Source organism: Mastigoproctus giganteus, chromosome 8 (genome assembly GCF_048544385.1).
Source record: "Mastigoproctus giganteus isolate SK-2022 chromosome 8, ASM4854438v1, whole genome shotgun sequence".
NCBI lineage: Eukaryota > Metazoa > Arthropoda > Arachnida > Uropygi > Thelyphonidae > Mastigoproctus > Mastigoproctus giganteus.
The window spans coordinates 53685068-53702981 of record NC_143582.1 but is presented as its reverse complement, the minus strand read 5'-3'; the positions used below and the strand labels follow the sequence as shown (position 1 = coordinate 53702981).

At 37.9% G+C, this 17914-nt stretch overlaps 1 protein-coding gene across 1 annotated transcript in view; it reads left to right on the top strand.

The window, feature by feature from the left end:
* The window catches only part of LOC150081532 (midasin), a 1449634-nt gene that overhangs the window by 397968 nt on the left and 1033752 nt on the right, over positions 1-17914 (top strand). Inside the window, exon 29 of the mRNA XM_090380238.1 lies at positions 5295-5433. Coding sequence (XP_090236364.1) covers positions 5295-5433 — 139 coding nt within the window. The remainder of the gene's footprint in view (positions 1-5294; positions 5434-17914) is intronic.

Below are 17914 nucleotides of genomic sequence, written 5' to 3'. Positions count from 1 at the left end.
ATAGACAGGATAGGAAGGGAGGAGGGGTTATGCTATTAGTTAATAAACACATAAAATCCAAGGAAGTGAAGCCAGTCGACATCGCTGGACAATGCATTAATGTCGATGCAAAATACTCATTTAGTTTATTAACCACCTCAGCAGGATTATCAACAGTTCGAACCATCAATATCAAGTGGACCAATCTGATTCATCTCTTTCCTTCTAGAGTTTACATAAGTAAAGAACTCTTTGCTGTTTTTCTTTGGATCCTTTGACAAAGATTTCTCGTAATCTGCCTTTGCCTGCCTAACCTCCTTTGTGACTTGATTACAGACCAGCTTATATCTACCGTAGGCTTCTGTGTCACCTGTCAATTTATATGTACCCCATGCATTTTTCTTCTCTGCCACATCTCTGATTAGTTCATATGACATCCATTTAGGCCTAAACCTTGAACAATATTACTTGGTTGGTGTGTAAAGCCTAGTAGTTTCCAAGATTCATTCTTTGAATGCCTCCCATTTTGAATTTGCTGATGGAAACATTATCAATTGGTCCCCCCGTATAGAATTTAAATACTGTCTCAGACCTTCCGTAGCGCCTTTACTAAAGCAAAAACTCTTCACTTTGCCCCTGGTGGTACTTACCTCTTTGATTGAATCCCACTTCAGCACACTGTGATCACTATCACCTAGTGGTTCCTTTATCTGCAGATTCTTAATGCATGATGAATCACTACTGATAATCAGATCAAGAGTATTACTCCCTCTAGTTGCCTTCGGAACATGCTGATGTAGAAAACAATCATCCAATAAATCCACAAAAGCCTTGGTAGTGTGTGAGTGACCAACCCACAAATTCCAGTCAATATCTGGGAAATTAAAATCTCTCATAAGACACTCTGATTTACTGGCCCACTCTATTTCCCTGTACAGTTTTTTATTATACTCATCAGAGTCATTAGGCCTATAACACACTTCTGCTCCCAATTTTGATCACAAGTGCCTATGTCACACCAAACCGACTCGACACTGCATTGGCCAGCGATGTCGACTGGCTGCACTTCCTTGAATTTTATGTGTTTCTTAACTAATAGCATAACTCCTCCTCCTCCTCCCTTCCTGTACACATTGTGCTCCCCAAATTCCAGTTCTGCATTCCTTATATCTGTGTGACACCACATCTCTGATATCCCAACAATATCCGCCTTTGATGTTTTGACCAACACCTCAAATTCATCAAATTTATTTACCAAACTCGTACCATTAATGTATACTCAAGTATACATGCACCAGTTCCTATTCTTAGCTACCCTAACACAACCCATGTGTATACTTGTAATGTCTTGATCCCAGCAGTCTCTGAATACCCTGCATCTTGTTTTCCAGGCTGCTGCTCAATCCAATAGAAGCAGTGCAAGAATCACTTTCACCTCTGCCAGCGGCTACTGTTAATCTATTACAGCGTGTATCCCCCCCCCAAAACTAGCAGTTATCCGACCCACCTAACACTGCCTCGATAGCATCAGCAAATATTCTTGCACCCTTTCTATTTAAGTGTATCCATCCCTGTAGAAGCAGTCTCTCCTGTTAACAAGCACCGACCAGGCTGAGAAAAAGTCTGCGCCTTGAGCCTAACACAATCTCTCCAGGGCCGAATCAATTGACAAGGCACTCATCATATACTTCCTCCTATCGTGTCTGGGCAGAATTGCACACACTTTCAAATTCAACCCTAATTCATGGCTTTTTTTCAACAGTGACCCGTACCTGATAACTAATTCCACAGGTCTCCTCTTCTTAATATCATTAGTTCCAACGTGTATAACAATATCACCTTTTGATGGATTAGATATCGACCAGTGCGTTTAGACAGGTATGTCTTTTACGTAGAAAAGATTTGACTTACTCCATATACCTCTACATTTTATGTAGAAAAGCGTTTATTGGGGCGAAGCCCCCTAGTATATATTAATAAAATAAGTTTTCAAAACTTTGTTGTGTGTAGTTGTAAGTAATTGATAAATAGTAATTCATAGGTTGTTCCTTTTATTGTTCTTATAATGAGTGTTTTTTTTTTTTTTTTTTTTATGAAAACCACAAACATAAAAGGTCTTAGATAGAGTACTTAGTGCATGAATGGTTTAAAAGTTGAGAAGATAGAAGATACTTGTTAACACTAGATTTTAATTTATGTAGATTGTAAACTTTCTGGGAAATACATATGAAGGAAATTAGTTCTGTGAGTTTGTAGTTGAAAGGTGAATGGATGTTGACTGGTTGCAATGTATATTTGGACTTGTTTGGAGGAAGATGGGAGAAGTGCAGATGCCAAATTGGAAGAAGAGTATCCACAGAGTAAAAAATAAAGAAGCATTCAGCAGAAACTGAGTGTGATGCAGAGAGTGGAGAGACTCTTTGAGACTGATCATTAATCAACCTTGCTGCCATTCTTTTGAAATGAACCTAGAGCTTTTTGAGGGTTTTTTTTTACCTCATATTGAATAATATTCCATTGCAGGGTGGATTTGAGATTTCAGTGGAGTGAGTAATATTTAAGAAAACAGTAACTCTAAGAGCGAAATGTTGTGTGCAGTCAAGCAAGTGGGTGGTATATTTATGTTAGACTGTATGTATTAGCATTTTTGAAAAGTATTGAATAACTGATAGACGTACCTAATTAAATCTATGGAGTACATAGGTAAATTAATGTTAGAGATTGATAAAATCAGCTGGTTCTGTCTGTTTTTCAGTTTAATTACAGCTGGTTGTTTGCCTACACACAAACTCCTGATTTAAAAAATTTCCCATTTGCACCAGATACCACAGATCACTGTGGGTTTGAGGGTTTGGTTTCTAGCATATAAGAAGTCGCATGAGTGGGATTTGAGTAAAAAAGTAAAGTTGTTGAGTAAGCTTTGAATAAAGTTATGAGAAACCTTGCACTAAATACTCTTACTACACTTTAATACTCTACACTAAAATACTCTTTCTTCACTTACTACCTGTATATAAAAAACAAGAGTAAGGTAGTTGTAGAACATGGTTATGCCATTTAGCAAATTTGTCTCTCGCAGTTCACTTGTTAGACTGCTATGTGAATCCCAGGCAATAGTTAAGAAAGAAGTGGCCAGTAATGGAATAGGCAGGCATTGATGGATAAAACATATGACATTCATGTATGAGGTGGTCCCAGGTTTCTTCCTCTCTGCAGTGACCCTGTGGTGAATCTGAGAGATCAAAGTCATAGAGTTTCCTCCTGAATGACCCATGTCCCGTGAGGAGAATGGTGGTATGGAGACCTGGAGCGAACCATGAAGGCTGGCTTGGGTATATAACCCCAAAGGCTGACATCTGGTGGATATGGGCTTGACATACCCAGGGTCTTGAGCTGGATATCATCATTCTTCTCTTTCTTGGTGATTTTGTTATACTACTCTCTCTCTCTCTCTCTGCTGGTGCAGCATAAGCCTCAGGCTCCATGTTATGGCTCCTTTGGGGGAGTCGGACCATCGGGCCTGCCAGATCTACAACAGGTCAGCACTTGTGTTGTTTGTTGGATCGGTGGTGAAGCCAATGCAGGTGGCAGCTCTCCTTTTGGACAGTAGGTAAAGCAGCCTACGGCACAAAATTTCCAGGGAAAGGGATCCAGCGATGATCTGGCGCGTGTGGGTGCTGACTGCACAGCACGCTCTGAAGATAGTCAGGAGGATAGAGTTCTATGTGGTGTCTAGTTTTCTCCTGTTTACTGCAGTGATTGCCTTGTACCACACACCTGTGGCATATGATAGAGCCAGGATAAAAACAGCCTAGTAGAAAGGGGAGAGTGTCCCCCTTTTCAAGCCCTATTCCCTTCTGGTAACTGTGGATATCATAGCAGAGTAATTCCTGATTTTGGTTTGTAGGTAATTGAGATGTGGGGTGAATGACTGTTCTTATCCAGGACTATCCCGAGATATTTTAGTTCCATTTTTAGCTTTATGGTTGTTCTGTGGATTTTTATATGTGGGGACCTGCTAATATCCAGAGAGCCCCTCAAGAGGTTGAACGCGTTTTTTTTTTTTCCAGTGAAATTCTGGGATGGTTCTCTTGGGTCCAGTGCAGCAGTATTGACATGGCTCGATTTCATTTGGGCTCTGCTGTTTGCCTCAAGTCATCAGTGTAGGCTTGCATTTTTACTGTGTTCATGTCAAAGTTTAAGAATGCATCAAGGACCAGATTCCACAGATGGTGGTCCCAGGACAAAGCCCCCCCCTCCCCCAAAGACTGGTCGCAACACATGGCAGTATGGAGCATTGCCGTTAATTTTTCTATTTGTGTAATTTGCATAAAATTAGTCACCTGTGTAATTTTTGAATCAATAATGTGTAACACCTCCTTTGGCATGAGTAGCTTCATAAATTCCCATTGGTAAGAATTCAACTAGACCTGTTTAATAGTTAATATATCAATATTAGGCCATTCTGAAAACAATTGTGCCCATAATTCATGGAAGTTTTTGGATACTATTGTGTTTTTACTTTCAATTCAAGATAGCCTCATGCATTTTCTATAGGATTTAAATCTTGTGACTTGGCTGGCTAGTTTAAATGCCTTACCATTCTCTCATATTCCTCCTGCTGGTTTTAAACAATAGAGGTCTTCTAAATAAGGTAGTTGTCATCCTAGAATACAGGAGTATCAAAATCATGAGTGTCCCTCAATCAGCAAAAGGCACAACCTGATTCATCCTGGTTGGTATTTCAAGTAGAGGTCTCCAGTGTCATTGTGCCCATCCCTGTCCATCTGCCAGCTTGTATGACATCTTGTACATGGTCTGGATAAAGTTTCTCATTGTTTCTCCTGTTAATTTGATGTCTGGCATCAAAGTATGGCAAAGTACAGGTAAAATTTGGATTGATCAGATAACATCCGAGTTTTCCAGTCATCAAGTCCAGTTACATGCCTTTTTTTATGTGCTGCTTTTAATATTTGTCCTTTTTTTGGGGATCCTACTCCATAAATCTATGTAATGCAGTTCTTATCTTGTTTGAAATTTCATTTTGTTTACTGGACACAAGATTCATCACTTAGCACAGAATGTCAACCACGATTTTGCTGCTGATTTCTGGTTGATTTTGGCTTGCCCCATTCTTAAAACTTACTATCTTAAAACTCTTCTTTCTTAAAATGTGTTAACTTTTTAGTGCTGTAAACAAACAAGCTGTGTTCAATCTTTTATATGTCCTAAATACCATAAATTAGTTGACTAATTTTTTATATAGCCTTCTTATATATTAAAAACACTTAAACTGTATTTGTATATTTTTTTAGATGTGGTAAAACATCAATTTGCCAACTGTTTGCTGCCCTTAATGACTACAACTTGTATTCTGTAAACTGTCACATGCATTCAGAAAGTTCAGATTTTTTAGGAGGATTGAGACCAGTACGACACCATTCTACTGATGAGGTAAATTTTAAATTTTCATTGAAGTTATTTTTACTTATTTCTTATTTCTTTATTATTCATGAGACTAGGTGGCTCGCTGTATTCCGTCTAAAGCATGTTTTGTGTGGTTGCTATGAAAGAGAAAGTACTACTTTTGTCTTCCTACCATTGTATATTGTAAAGAGCAAGAATTAAAGCAATTTAAATGCGAAACATTGTTGTCATCAAAATCTCTTATATCCAGTCATTGTACTGTAACTGTGATAGCACAAATGAGTCTTTCTGAACTATCATCCTTTCAAGCTATACCTTTAACACCCTAACCAGAATAAGCCCTCTTTCCTCTAATGCCTACTTGATGCCATCAATCCACCTTCCTCTTGGTTCTGCCTTTATTCCTGTTACCATTCAAATTTTAATCCACAGCTTTTTTTTTTTTTTTTTAATGAAAACCCCAAACACGAGAGGTAGTAGTAGTGGCATGTGATGCAAGAAAGCAAGTGTATGAGCTTATGCAGCATCAGCCAAAAAAAAAATCACACCATTCCCTCCAAATGGCTGTCCAGTTCCTCCTTAAATTTATTTAACCCATCAACTTCCACAACGACAGATGGAAGTTTATTCCGGCAATTAACCACTCGCTGGCTAAAGGCAAATTTCCGCACATCTGTTCTACATCTGTCTTTTCTTAATTTGAATTTATGCCCCCTTAGGTTCATAATCTTAACAGGTGGAAGGATCCCGTCAGAATTCAGCATGCTCCACCCATTCAAGGCCTTATACACCTCAATCAGATCACCGTGCAGGTGCCTAGTCTCCAGCCACTGCAGCAGTGGCTGGAGACAAGTAATAGAAGCTATATTACTTAGTGCCATGCATGGGTTGGAGGTTGCGAAGACGAAATAAAATATTTGTTTACATTAGACTTGAACTTATGTAGACTGTAATTTTCAGGAAATATGTATGAAGAAAGGTTGTTCCAGAAAACGACAGTTGAATGAATAAACGAGGTTATGTGAGTTTGAAGTTGGACAGTAAATGGATGTTGGCTGGCAGTGGCACGTGTTCGGACTATTTTGAAAGAGAGAGCAGGAATTATATTAGCCAATTCAGAAGAACAGTGCCCATGGAAGTATCTGTAGAAAAGGCATGCAGCAGAAACAGAACGTCTATAAGACAGCGAGTGGAGAGACTTTTAAAGATGATTCATTAATTAACCTAACTGCCCTCTTCGGAATGGAATCTAGAAGCCTGAGAGAGGTGTTTTGGAGGCACCGCCCCAGATGTTGGGGCGCATTATAGCCTTAGTAGCTAATGCACCAATAAAATCAAAACCAACCAACCAACCAACCCCAGATGTTGGAACAATATTCCATCGTAGAACAGACAGGTTTGCGATTGGTACAGAGTGAACAGGTGTTTGGAAGAAAAGTAACACTGAGAGCGAAAGAGAAAACCAAGTTTTTTATATGCAGAGGAAGCAATATTTGTAATGTGCTTGTGACAAGAGAGATTAGAAGTTAGGGAAATCCCCAAAAGAGATATATCATCTTGCCTAGAAATCAGAGTGTCACCAAAGATAAGCATAGGAGCAGAAGAATCCGTTTTGCCAGATATAAGATGGGACTGAGTTTTAGAAAGATTGAAATGAATTAAGTTGTCTTTGCACCACTGGAGAATTATCAGCGTTTAAAGAATTGGTAGCAGATATTCGAGAAGTTAGATTTTCAAGCACGGCGAGGTTTCACAAACTGGAAAGTGGAATGCAATATGCTATCATCAGAAAAACTATGGATCGAATTTACAGTCAATGGAAGAAGGTCATTAATGTACAAGTGGAAAAGAGCGGGGGTTTGTAACTGAACCTTGGGGACACCAGCATTAGTGGAGAAGTTAGAAGACAGAGAGCCATCTATCATCACCCTCAGTGAGCGATCAGAGAGAAAACTGGATAGCCAATAAAAAAAAGCAGTTGACAAACCATAAGATGGAAGCTTGTTTAGAAGACCTTTATGCCAAACACGATCAAAAGCCTTTGAGGTGTCAGGAGCAGCTGCTTGTGTTTCCAAGAACTTTTCCATTGAATTTGTCCATAAATGGTTAACATCAGCCAGAATATCACCAGTGGATCAACACTGATGGAATCCATAGTGGTGATCATTGATTAGGTGGAAGGTTTCTAGATGGTTTAAGAATTGGTGGGTAATTGATTTCTCTATTACTTTAGAAAAAATTATAAGTAATTACATTGGGACGATAATTGGATGGGAGGGATTTGTTACCCTTTTTTAGGAACTAGGTGGATATGAGCAAATTTCCAAGAAGAAGGAAAAACACCTTTGGAATAAGAAAGTGCAAAAAAGCGTGGAAGAACAGGAGTAATATGAGGAGCACAGGTTTTGAAAACAAGTGGAGAAATACCATCAGGACCTGGAGCTTTCTTAGCCTCAAGATTTGTCAAACCCTTCTGACATCCTTTTGATGGAAGACCACAGGAGGCATTAAATAGAGCATGCTGGGTATGGTGGGTGGAGTTTTACCAAGATCGTTAATACATGAGTTGGGAGGAAAATGGGATGCTAACAGGTCAGCTTTATTCTTGGCTGAAGTAACAACGGAACCATCTGGTTTTGGCAGAGATGGGGAAAAGTTGCGGCCAATAGCTCTCTCAAGAGATCAGAATGCTCGGCTACCATTAGCGCAAGAAGCAAGTTTTGTACTCTTCGCCTGTTCAAAATCTTGTTTGGACTGATTAATAACTGCTTTACAATTGTTATGAGCTGTGGTGTAGGCAGAAAATGAAACTGAAGAATTGCAAACAAGCCAATTACGACTTGCAACATTCTTCTCCTGAACAGGCTTAGCACATTTATTGAAAAACCAAGGTTTAGATAAAGGATGAGATTTTAAAGTTGAATCTGGAATAAAGGATTCCATTACTGGAAGAATAATTTCACTGACACAATCTGAGCAAACGTTGACATCAGATGTTTTGAAAGAGTAATTCGACCAAGGAAAAGAAGAAAAGAAATTTTTCAGGTTATCCCATTTTCCATTCTTGTAATGCCAAACAACACAAGTTTGGGAATAGCCATTGGAGAAGAGACAATCACTAATTGTGATCTGAGGTGTATAAAGGACGGCTCAATTTGACCGTGTACTTAGAATGGTTGTTTGTAAGAAAAACATCGTGTGTTAGCTGTATGGTTAGGATTGTCCGGTATTCTGGTAGGTAAATGAACAATCTGTGTGAGGTCATTAGTAATTGCAAAAGCCTTGGCATATCGACCAGCTGGATTTGTGTGACTAGAAAAGGAAGCCAACTAGAGCTGTGAACATTAAAATCTCCAAGGAAAATTACCTCACTGTTAGGAAAGTTGGACTGGAGAAAGTCAAGTTGCAAAGAGAGGAAGTCAAAGAACTCCAAGTGATTAGTGGAATTGGGAGAATGGTAGAGACAGCATATGAATTTGACAGAATGAGGTAGAAAGATTTTAAGCCACAGAAGATCGAAAAGAGGAGATTCCAAAATGCCTAGTCTCTGACAGGGAATATCGGAATGCACAACATATGCACGAGTACCACCTTTGAAGCGAAAGGAATCATACAGCGAATAATTGGGAAACTGAGATGAGCAATGGTGGAATCAACCGATGGTCGAGATATTTCTTTCGAAAAAGTACACGGGGTTTGGCAGACTGCAAGTGGAAATGAATGTCGTTGAGATTAGAATTGAGACCATGTATATTTGTGAAATGAACTAGGAAGTGTTTGGGAGGTTTAGATCTTTTCCCAGATAAGCTTACTCTATTAGTTTGACAATTCATGGTGTATTGAATAGGAAGAAAGAAAAAGTGTGTGGGGGTGGGGTGCATGGTGTATGAAGTAATGAAATTTTTGGATATGGCATACACATTGGTAAGAATATACCTAGATCCTTGACATAACGTGGCCTCGACAATGCCCCCCCCCATACACTACTCGGATTCTCTCCAGTCACTGTCTGGCAGAGTAGAGGCAGAGATTATACATTAGCTGATCTGGTGGAAGCATCCTAGAAAGTTACCAATAGGTTTGGTCCTGTGTACTAATTAGCAGTCAGCCTGCAAATACCGTTTTAGAGTTGTACCCTCGAAACATATGGAAGTTGCAAAAGTTGTGATCAGATTTTATTTGCAGATTTTTCTGGGAATGTTAAATTTACTCTTTTTTTTTTTTTTTTTTTTTTTTTTTTTAATTAATATATATATTAAATTTATGTAAAAGGAGATTTCATCATGGGCAGGTGAGCAGTTCAGTTGCAATATTACTTCAGTAGTAAAATTAGCAGAGGATGTTCTCTCGTAGGATGTTCACAATGTATGTTCTCTCATAGATTCCACTGAGGATTTCATAAACAACTTGATCTAAGAATTAACCCAAGTGAACAAATCCATGTAAAGATAGGTGATGAAATTTCTGGCATAGTTGTAAACCAGTGACGATTGGGCTATTTAAGATTTAGCAGAACCAAAGAAAACATTCAGCATATTGATAAAAATGTTTGTGTAGTTTGTGGAAATCATTGAAAGGATACTCACATGAACTTCACATGAAATATATTTCAGGCATATTCTAACAAAATTACCATTCATATAGTGCTAATATTATGTGCAAATTGGCAGGGTTGTGTTGTATTCTGAATACAATGCCGGTGGCTACAGTTTAGACACTTTATCCTATATGTACAATGATTTTTTTATACCTTGCTCATAAAAGTTTTTTTAGTTTCTGTTGGAACTAGTTTGACATCTTCATTGTCTGTGTGGAATTGATGTCCTGCCAGATCATTTGTCGATCTTAAAACAAAAAAAGTTGAGAAGCAATATGGCTGGACTGTATATAGGATAATCAGTCGTTTCCAGTGTAATTTCTGTGATATTGCCACAGTTTGTTGAGCTGTATGTGGTTGTGCATAATTGTCTCATCTCTAATCACTAAGCAATACAAGTAATCCAAGGTGCTGATTTTATAATTGGTCAACCATTCAGGAATCCCCTTCGTGCTGACATTTCTCTGTTGCAATCTGTTGTGGATTATGGAGTGACTGATATCCAGCTTCCTGGCTGCAGTATCAGCCATTATCCACCATTCTGCCTTGTTAATTGTCATCTCTCAATATAATATTTTCTTCTATGACAATGATGAGCTTCTGTTGGGCTAGGATTATCATCTGGAGTTTTCCTTCTTTCACAGTAATAATTTGCCCGTTCTTGCAGTCGTTGGCAGTTTGCATTACTTGACATTCAGCTTTTCCATGTGTTTCAGGCCTTGCACCCTAAGAAACTGAATAACATTTCACTAATTTCGACTTACCTATTACTGTGAATGCCATATTGGCTCTGCTGCTTCACTTCACTTATTATGAATGTAGTAATAGTAGTAGTAGTGGCATGTGATGCAAGAAAGCAAGTGTATCAGCAAAAAAAAAAAAAAAGTACAAAACAATTCCCTCTAAATGTTTGTCCAGTTCTTCCTTAAATTTATTTAACCTATCAACTTCCACAACAACAGATGGAAGTTTGTTCCAGCAATTAACCACCCGCTGGCTAAAGGCAAATTTCCGCACATCTATTCTACATCTGTCTTTTCTTAATTTGAATTTATGCCTCCTTAGGTTCGTAATCTGAACAAGTGGAAGGATCCCATCAGAATTCAGCGTGCTCAACCCATTCAAGGCCTTATATACCTCAATCATATCACTGCGCAGGTGCCTAGTCTCCAGCCACTGCAAATTGCAAAACTTAAGCTTCTCTTGGTAAGAAGATTCCTTCATTCTCCTCATCAAGCTAGTTGCCCTTCTCTGTACACGCTCAAGCAAATCTACATCCTTCCTAAAATGAGAAGTCCAGACCTGTATGCAGTACTTAAGGTGTGGCCTGACCATTGCCTTTTACAGAGGGACAATCACCTCCTTTTCCCTGCTAGCAAAATTCCTGTATATCATTGACAAAACCCCATGACCTACCCTGGCAGCCTGTCTGCATTGCTCAGAAAACTTCATATCTGACTGCACAATTACTTCCAGATCTTTTTCATTTTCTGCCAGCTTAAGTGCAGTACCACTCAGTACGTTTCTCTGGGGTTACTTCTACCCATATGCAGTACTTTTCATTTGTCAAGGTTAAACTTCAGTTGCCATTATTGTCATTAACAACCCTGCCAACCTTTGGGCAGGGTTGGAAGTATTAGTGTCAATGCTTCAATTTACGCCTGTGGTGGTGGCTAGTTCTTTAAATTAGAAAATCATTTTCTTTTTTATTTGACTCGCCCTCATAACAGAAGCTTTGTGGCCTTAGAAATAAAATAAGTTGACAACTAGCTTGTTCTTTGATGTGTTTTACAGCCGGCAGACTCCTGACTGCTATAAACAAGCATTGGAGTCTTAATACTCAGAGGCACTTATTGCCCAATGATGCTCTAGGTTAAAGAAATACCAAGAAAAAAATGCTAGTCTACTAAATTATAAAACATTGGTTTGACACCACTCAACCTGGGCATCTGAACGTAGTTAGGGGACCGCCCGGTAATGTTGCTGTGCTTCCAGATTAGCATCACTGGGGTGAATTGAGTGCCCGGTCATGGCATACTGCATATACCATGCGAGGTGTTCCCTCATAGGACTCTATGGTGGGTGAGTAGGTACTTAAGGCATCAGAAATTTTATTTTACTCATATAAGTAATTCAAATCTTTCTCTTTCTTCTGGGACCAGAACGAAGCCCTTACTAAATTGATTAGATGATACAGATAATACCTCTGTAAAAAGACTTAGAACTTAGAATATACCACCATCAGTGACACCACTTTCCCTCATATTGTGCCTGATGCTTCACCGATAACAAAAAGCGATAGAGATCACCAAACCTGGTGTACTACCTGATATGGCGCCTCCGTAGCCAGGTGGGAAGAAGCAGCAGTGCGTAACGCACGCTTCTTGATTAGACCGGGGTTCGATCCCGTCACCACCAAATACGGGGATGCGGAAAGATCGGGGAATGATCACCGCATATTCCCGGAGCAATATGGCCTTAGTTGCTAATGCTCCTAAAAACCAAATAACAAACAACAACAAACTACCTGATATATGACAGGAAAACATGGACATTGGGGTAAAGGAAGCACCAGATGATTCACTCTTGTAACTCTTTGTTGGGGAAGAAATGAACACAGGACAGCTTCTGTACTTCCCCAAATAAAAGATAAATCTATGGCTGAAAATATTAAGCCCTAAACACTTTGGAAGATGTATGACGGATCCACAAAGCTCAATTGATGGCCAAATATACAGTGGAATTGGCGCGGATTCCCACAGAAGTTAATGGCCCTTGTCCATAGGTACAGGCCAGTGTACCTTTGTTTGAAGGAGACATGTCTAAAGTCAAATGAAGATCCTACCTTACATGATGTTAGCATAATGTTCTAAGACAGTGTAATACTTGGAGATAATAGAATTCTATCTGGGATCATCATCTCCCAGACAGACGTTGATTATCTTATTGTGCAACTGCCTTTTCCCATTCTCTTATTAGATCTTAGTGGACATAATACCCTGTGGGGTATTGTTGTCACTAATATGTGGGGATGAAATAATTTTTGCCTCTAAACACTTTTTCCAGTGTGGCTACTTGTACATTTACTGCCATTTATCTCCATGTGCTTTCCTTCTCTCCTCCCTTTGTTCACATGGGAGGTTGAAAGAAATCCCTGTGGCTAGAAAGAGATACCTCATGGTATCTCTTTTTTTCTAGAAAAAGGCTGACTGATATGCCTTAGTACATCTAGCACAGTTTTACCTCATTAGAGTCAGCAAGGATGCCATCAGTGATATAATTATGCACATTGCAGAAGGTATTGTGCATGCATTAGCAATTGCAGTTCCAAAAATGCCACACAGTTTCCACCACATCTAAAACCTTGGTGAAATTTAGAATGCTCAGCAGCTAGAAAAGCCTAAAACAAGGTGTAGGGGATGCTCTGCCAGTATTCCACCATAGAGAATTTAATATCCTTCAAATACTACCTGGTATATGACCAAGCCTGTTCAAAGACACACTATATCTGGCACCAGAGCCAAAGGGAATTTTGGACCAGTCTGATAGCCCAAAAGTAGTCTGGGATAAAATTCGGAAAATGAAGGGGAAGTACCCACCATTCCCTTCAGTGATCCAAAAGCACAGAGGGTATCAAATTGTAGATCTACCTGCAATTGCAAATACTCTAAGGGAGAGATTTGCAAAAATTTCTGCAATATCATCCTCCCCCTTAGTGTTCTTAGCCCTAAATGAGAAAAGTGAGAAATATTCACTAAACTTCTCTTCAAAAGGGCTTGAATAATACAACAATACAATCTCAGAATGAGTTAACTACAGCATCATTCTCTCTTGAGCAAGTGCTGTGGGGCCAGATGATATCTACTATGAAATCATATGTCACCTTTCTTGGCAAAGAATTTCTAGATTCCTAGAGGATGGCAATCATCCTTGCCTTCCCAACACCATAAAGGATCTAGAAACCAAATAACTGTCATCACATTACTCTGACAAGCTGTTTGTGCAAGCTCCTGGAAAGAATGGTTAATGCTTGCCTTATGTGGTATTTGGAAACAAATGGTCTGCTTTGCAGGACAGTGCTGCTTCTGAAGAAACAGATCCACTTTGGATTGTTTAATCAGACTTGAAACATACATTTGTGATGCTTTTATTAAGTCTGAGCATCTGGTAACAGTTTTCTTTCATGTCTAAATAGCATACAAGTCTGGAAATTTGGCATTTTGCAAGCCCTCCTTAACTTTCATTTTAGGATAACCTTATCGCTTTTATTAAAAACTCTTTCTAATTGCTGGTTTCAAGTTTTGTTTAGGATCCACATTATCTCAAGCATTTTAATTAGAGGAGGGTGTCCGACAAGGATCGGTTCTAAGAGTCACCCTATTTGCAGTTAAAATAAACTATCGCAAAACAACTTTCACATATTTTAAACAGTGTCCTCTTTGTTGATGATTTTATGATATTTTGTCATTTGTGCAATATATGAGGGTTATTGAAAGACCTTTGAACGGTGTAACATTAATCACCTTATTTGGTCATTGGCTAATAGGTTCAGATTTTTGTCACAGAAGATCATTTGCATACACTTTTGGCACAAACACAATCCTCATCCTTACACTGAATTAAGTCTTCTGCAAAAACAAAATCTAATTAGTAGATTTTGTTAAGCCCTATGGCACACAAGGTGTGCCATAGGGCTTAACATTTCGATATTAGGAGATTGTATTACATTAGTAAGAATTTTATGATATTAATTAAAACACCATCAAATGTATTAGAAAATTGTTTATTTTGAACTTACAAAGTAAAAATACAAAGAAAAAATAACAAATTAATGTGAAGAATGAGCTTGATGCATTTTTAAAGTTTGTTAATATCAGGTTAAACTTTCGTTAAAAACAGTCAAAATCGCCACGCTCAGTTATATGCAATCGGTCCCTTTTCTTAGATAGTAAATTCACTACAGCACTAAACCCACGCTCAGCCAAACAAGAAGATGGAAATGCAATTAAAAATTTTTGCACTATTTCCCATAATCCAGGGTACAGTGTCGGTGTTGATTTTTGAAGCCAGAACGCTTGGTATCCACTTTTGAATTTTATTTTTAGTTCTTCATTTGTTCTGAGTTCTATGAGTTCCTCTTCTAAATTTGATGATCCTGCTGTGTTTATATGTGAGAAAGGATCTAGAATCCAATTTGGTATATTCATGTTTAGAATATTCTTGAATCGCTCATTAAAATCAGCATGGAGAACCTCCAAGTGTTGGCAGTATGTAAGTAAATCTTCCTTTTTGAGAGACACTGCTGATAAATTTGAAAATTGGCTGTATTCCCCTCGGCCTAGATTCCGCTTGAACAGAAGAAGTTTCCCCACAAAAGCGGCAATAATGCTTTTGGTTTTAATTAAATTCCATTCATCACTATAAAACGTCACTTTACGATTGTTTTATATACTTGTAATTGTAGATTGACTTCATTAAATATTTTATAGAGGTCTGTCAAATAAGCGATGTTATTTTTGGATGTAATCAGGTTGGCCAGCAATCCGTCGTCTCTGTTTTCTAGGAACTCTAGTACTGAATCAAACAAATTGTAAAATCGATTCAGACAAATACCTTTTGAAAGCCAACGAACTTCTGTGTGAAGCAGCAAATGATTGAAATCGTCATCGTTTTCACTACAAAGTTGGCTAAACAATCTGTCACTCAATGAATTGCTTCTAATCTTGTTGACTGCTCTAATAACGTAATGGAGTGACGTATGCAGGCGTTCACTTAAATTCTTCGCAACCAAATGTTGACGATGAAGAACACAATGTATATGGAGTACATTCTGTACTGCTTGTTTCAAATGCGCTATGAAACCCTTGTGGCGCCCTTTCATTGTTGGAGCACCATCAGTAGCAGCAGACAAAATATTACGAATAGGAATGTCTTTCTCTTGAAAAAACTTATTCATGGTATTAAATATAGATTTTCCCTTTGTATCTGCTTCCAAATTTTTAGCAAATAATAATTCTTGACAAACTTTTTCTTCTTTTATGAATCGCACATATGGTAAGAGTAGTGCTTCATTATTTGGGAGAGTTGATTCATCGAATTCAATGGAAAAATGTCTTCAAATAATTGCACAATGATTTTTCAATGTCTTCAGCCATTTCATTGATTCTTCTTTGCACTAAATTATTGCTCAAAGGAATTTTCCTGATGATATCTAATGCTGGCTTATGAAGCACAGTGTTTATTACTTCTTTTACTGCCGGCAAGATTAATTCCTCACCAATTGTGTGGGGTTTTCCCGCTTTTGCGATTAATAATGAAATATTATAAGAAGCTTGTAATCCATCATTATCCTGTTTAGTGGATGACACAAAAAGTTTTGATATAGTTGGACGTTTAAAATATTTTTATTCTAGTACTTGAAAATAGGACAAATCTCTATCCTTTTTGTCAGCATGCATTTTAGTCAAATGCTCTTGTACCGTAGAAGGCTTCATTGCTTCATTTGAAAATAATTTTTGGCAAATCAAGCACATAGGTAATAATTGGTTGGTAGGAGACTGAATAAAGCCATATTTCAAATACTCAATACTGTACTGTTGACATTTCTTCTTAGATTCAGACATAATGAAGTAATAAAATTTACAACAATATTCACAAAATAAAAGATTTAATTTACACTTTGTATGACTCCACTTATCTATCACACTTTTGACTGATGATTGTAATGAAACTTATTCCTAAACAGCAAAAATGTATGATCACATATCAATTTATGAATTATTACGTCGGCAAAACGGCCTTGGAAGCTTTGAAGATGAAATGCACTATGGCATTAGTTTAAAATTTGCGCCTAATCTGTCTCAAATGAATCAACAGATGCAGAGATATAATTGACTGGTCAAGCTTACATCATTAGCGTTGCCAAGGTGATCCAAGGAGAAAATAAAACTATAAACAGTTTTCGTGGAAAACAAACAGTTGAGCCTCATTACTTGCAAACAATATTTTGCATTGTCGCTCTGTCACAACATTTTGATTTTACTGCTTTTTGTAATTGTTGAAAAAGAATTGCAACAAATTGGTTTTGAAAAACAAAAATATCGCATTTCCTTTCTTCAGAATGTATTGTATCTACTAACAAAAAATATAGAAAATTCATCTATTGGAAGCCATACTGGAAACGGAAGGGGGGAAAAAAACTCGTAAAACTGATCACTACAATGTGCATTTCATAAAAAAAAAGTTTGCTTTATTGTAATTGTTTCTAGAGGACTAAATCGAAACAGCAGTTTCATGGATGTATATTTGATCTTACGAACTTTCAACAAAATATTTCTATTCATAGCTGTGTTATAAACTTTGAAAACTGATGTCAAAGGAACTTCGCATGCATCTTACCTGGTGTGCAAACGAAAAAAAAATAGATATATATATATGTGCCACGAGTAATGGATTGTTTTAAAAGCATTTGATGCCATCAAAAAATTTGAAGAAAAATTTGAATTTTCATTATCACATACACGCCCGAAAAATTCACCATATAAAGTGTCAATGTTTGCTTGCTTGAATTTCATTCTGAGCTGCAAATATAATTTCACTTCTCTTGCGCTGACAGAGCTGCTGTTTGCCGAATGAAGTAAAATGGGGTTCATTTTCCTGAAATTTCCAATTCCTTTCATTCACTTGGGGGAAAAAAACTCCTTAGGGGAGGGAGTTCACCTTTTCTAGTCTGACCCTAAGGGAAAAACATAGAGAGAAAGAAATAAAAATACTCTTTTGGTGGGAAGAAGGCCAGGAGATTGTCAAAGGTCCACAACTGTAACTTTCATCACAGATGCTGAAGTTCTAGTAAGTCAGTTTCATCGCGGATTCGAAGTATTTCTTTATTGCATTGAGTTTCTCAACAGGTGC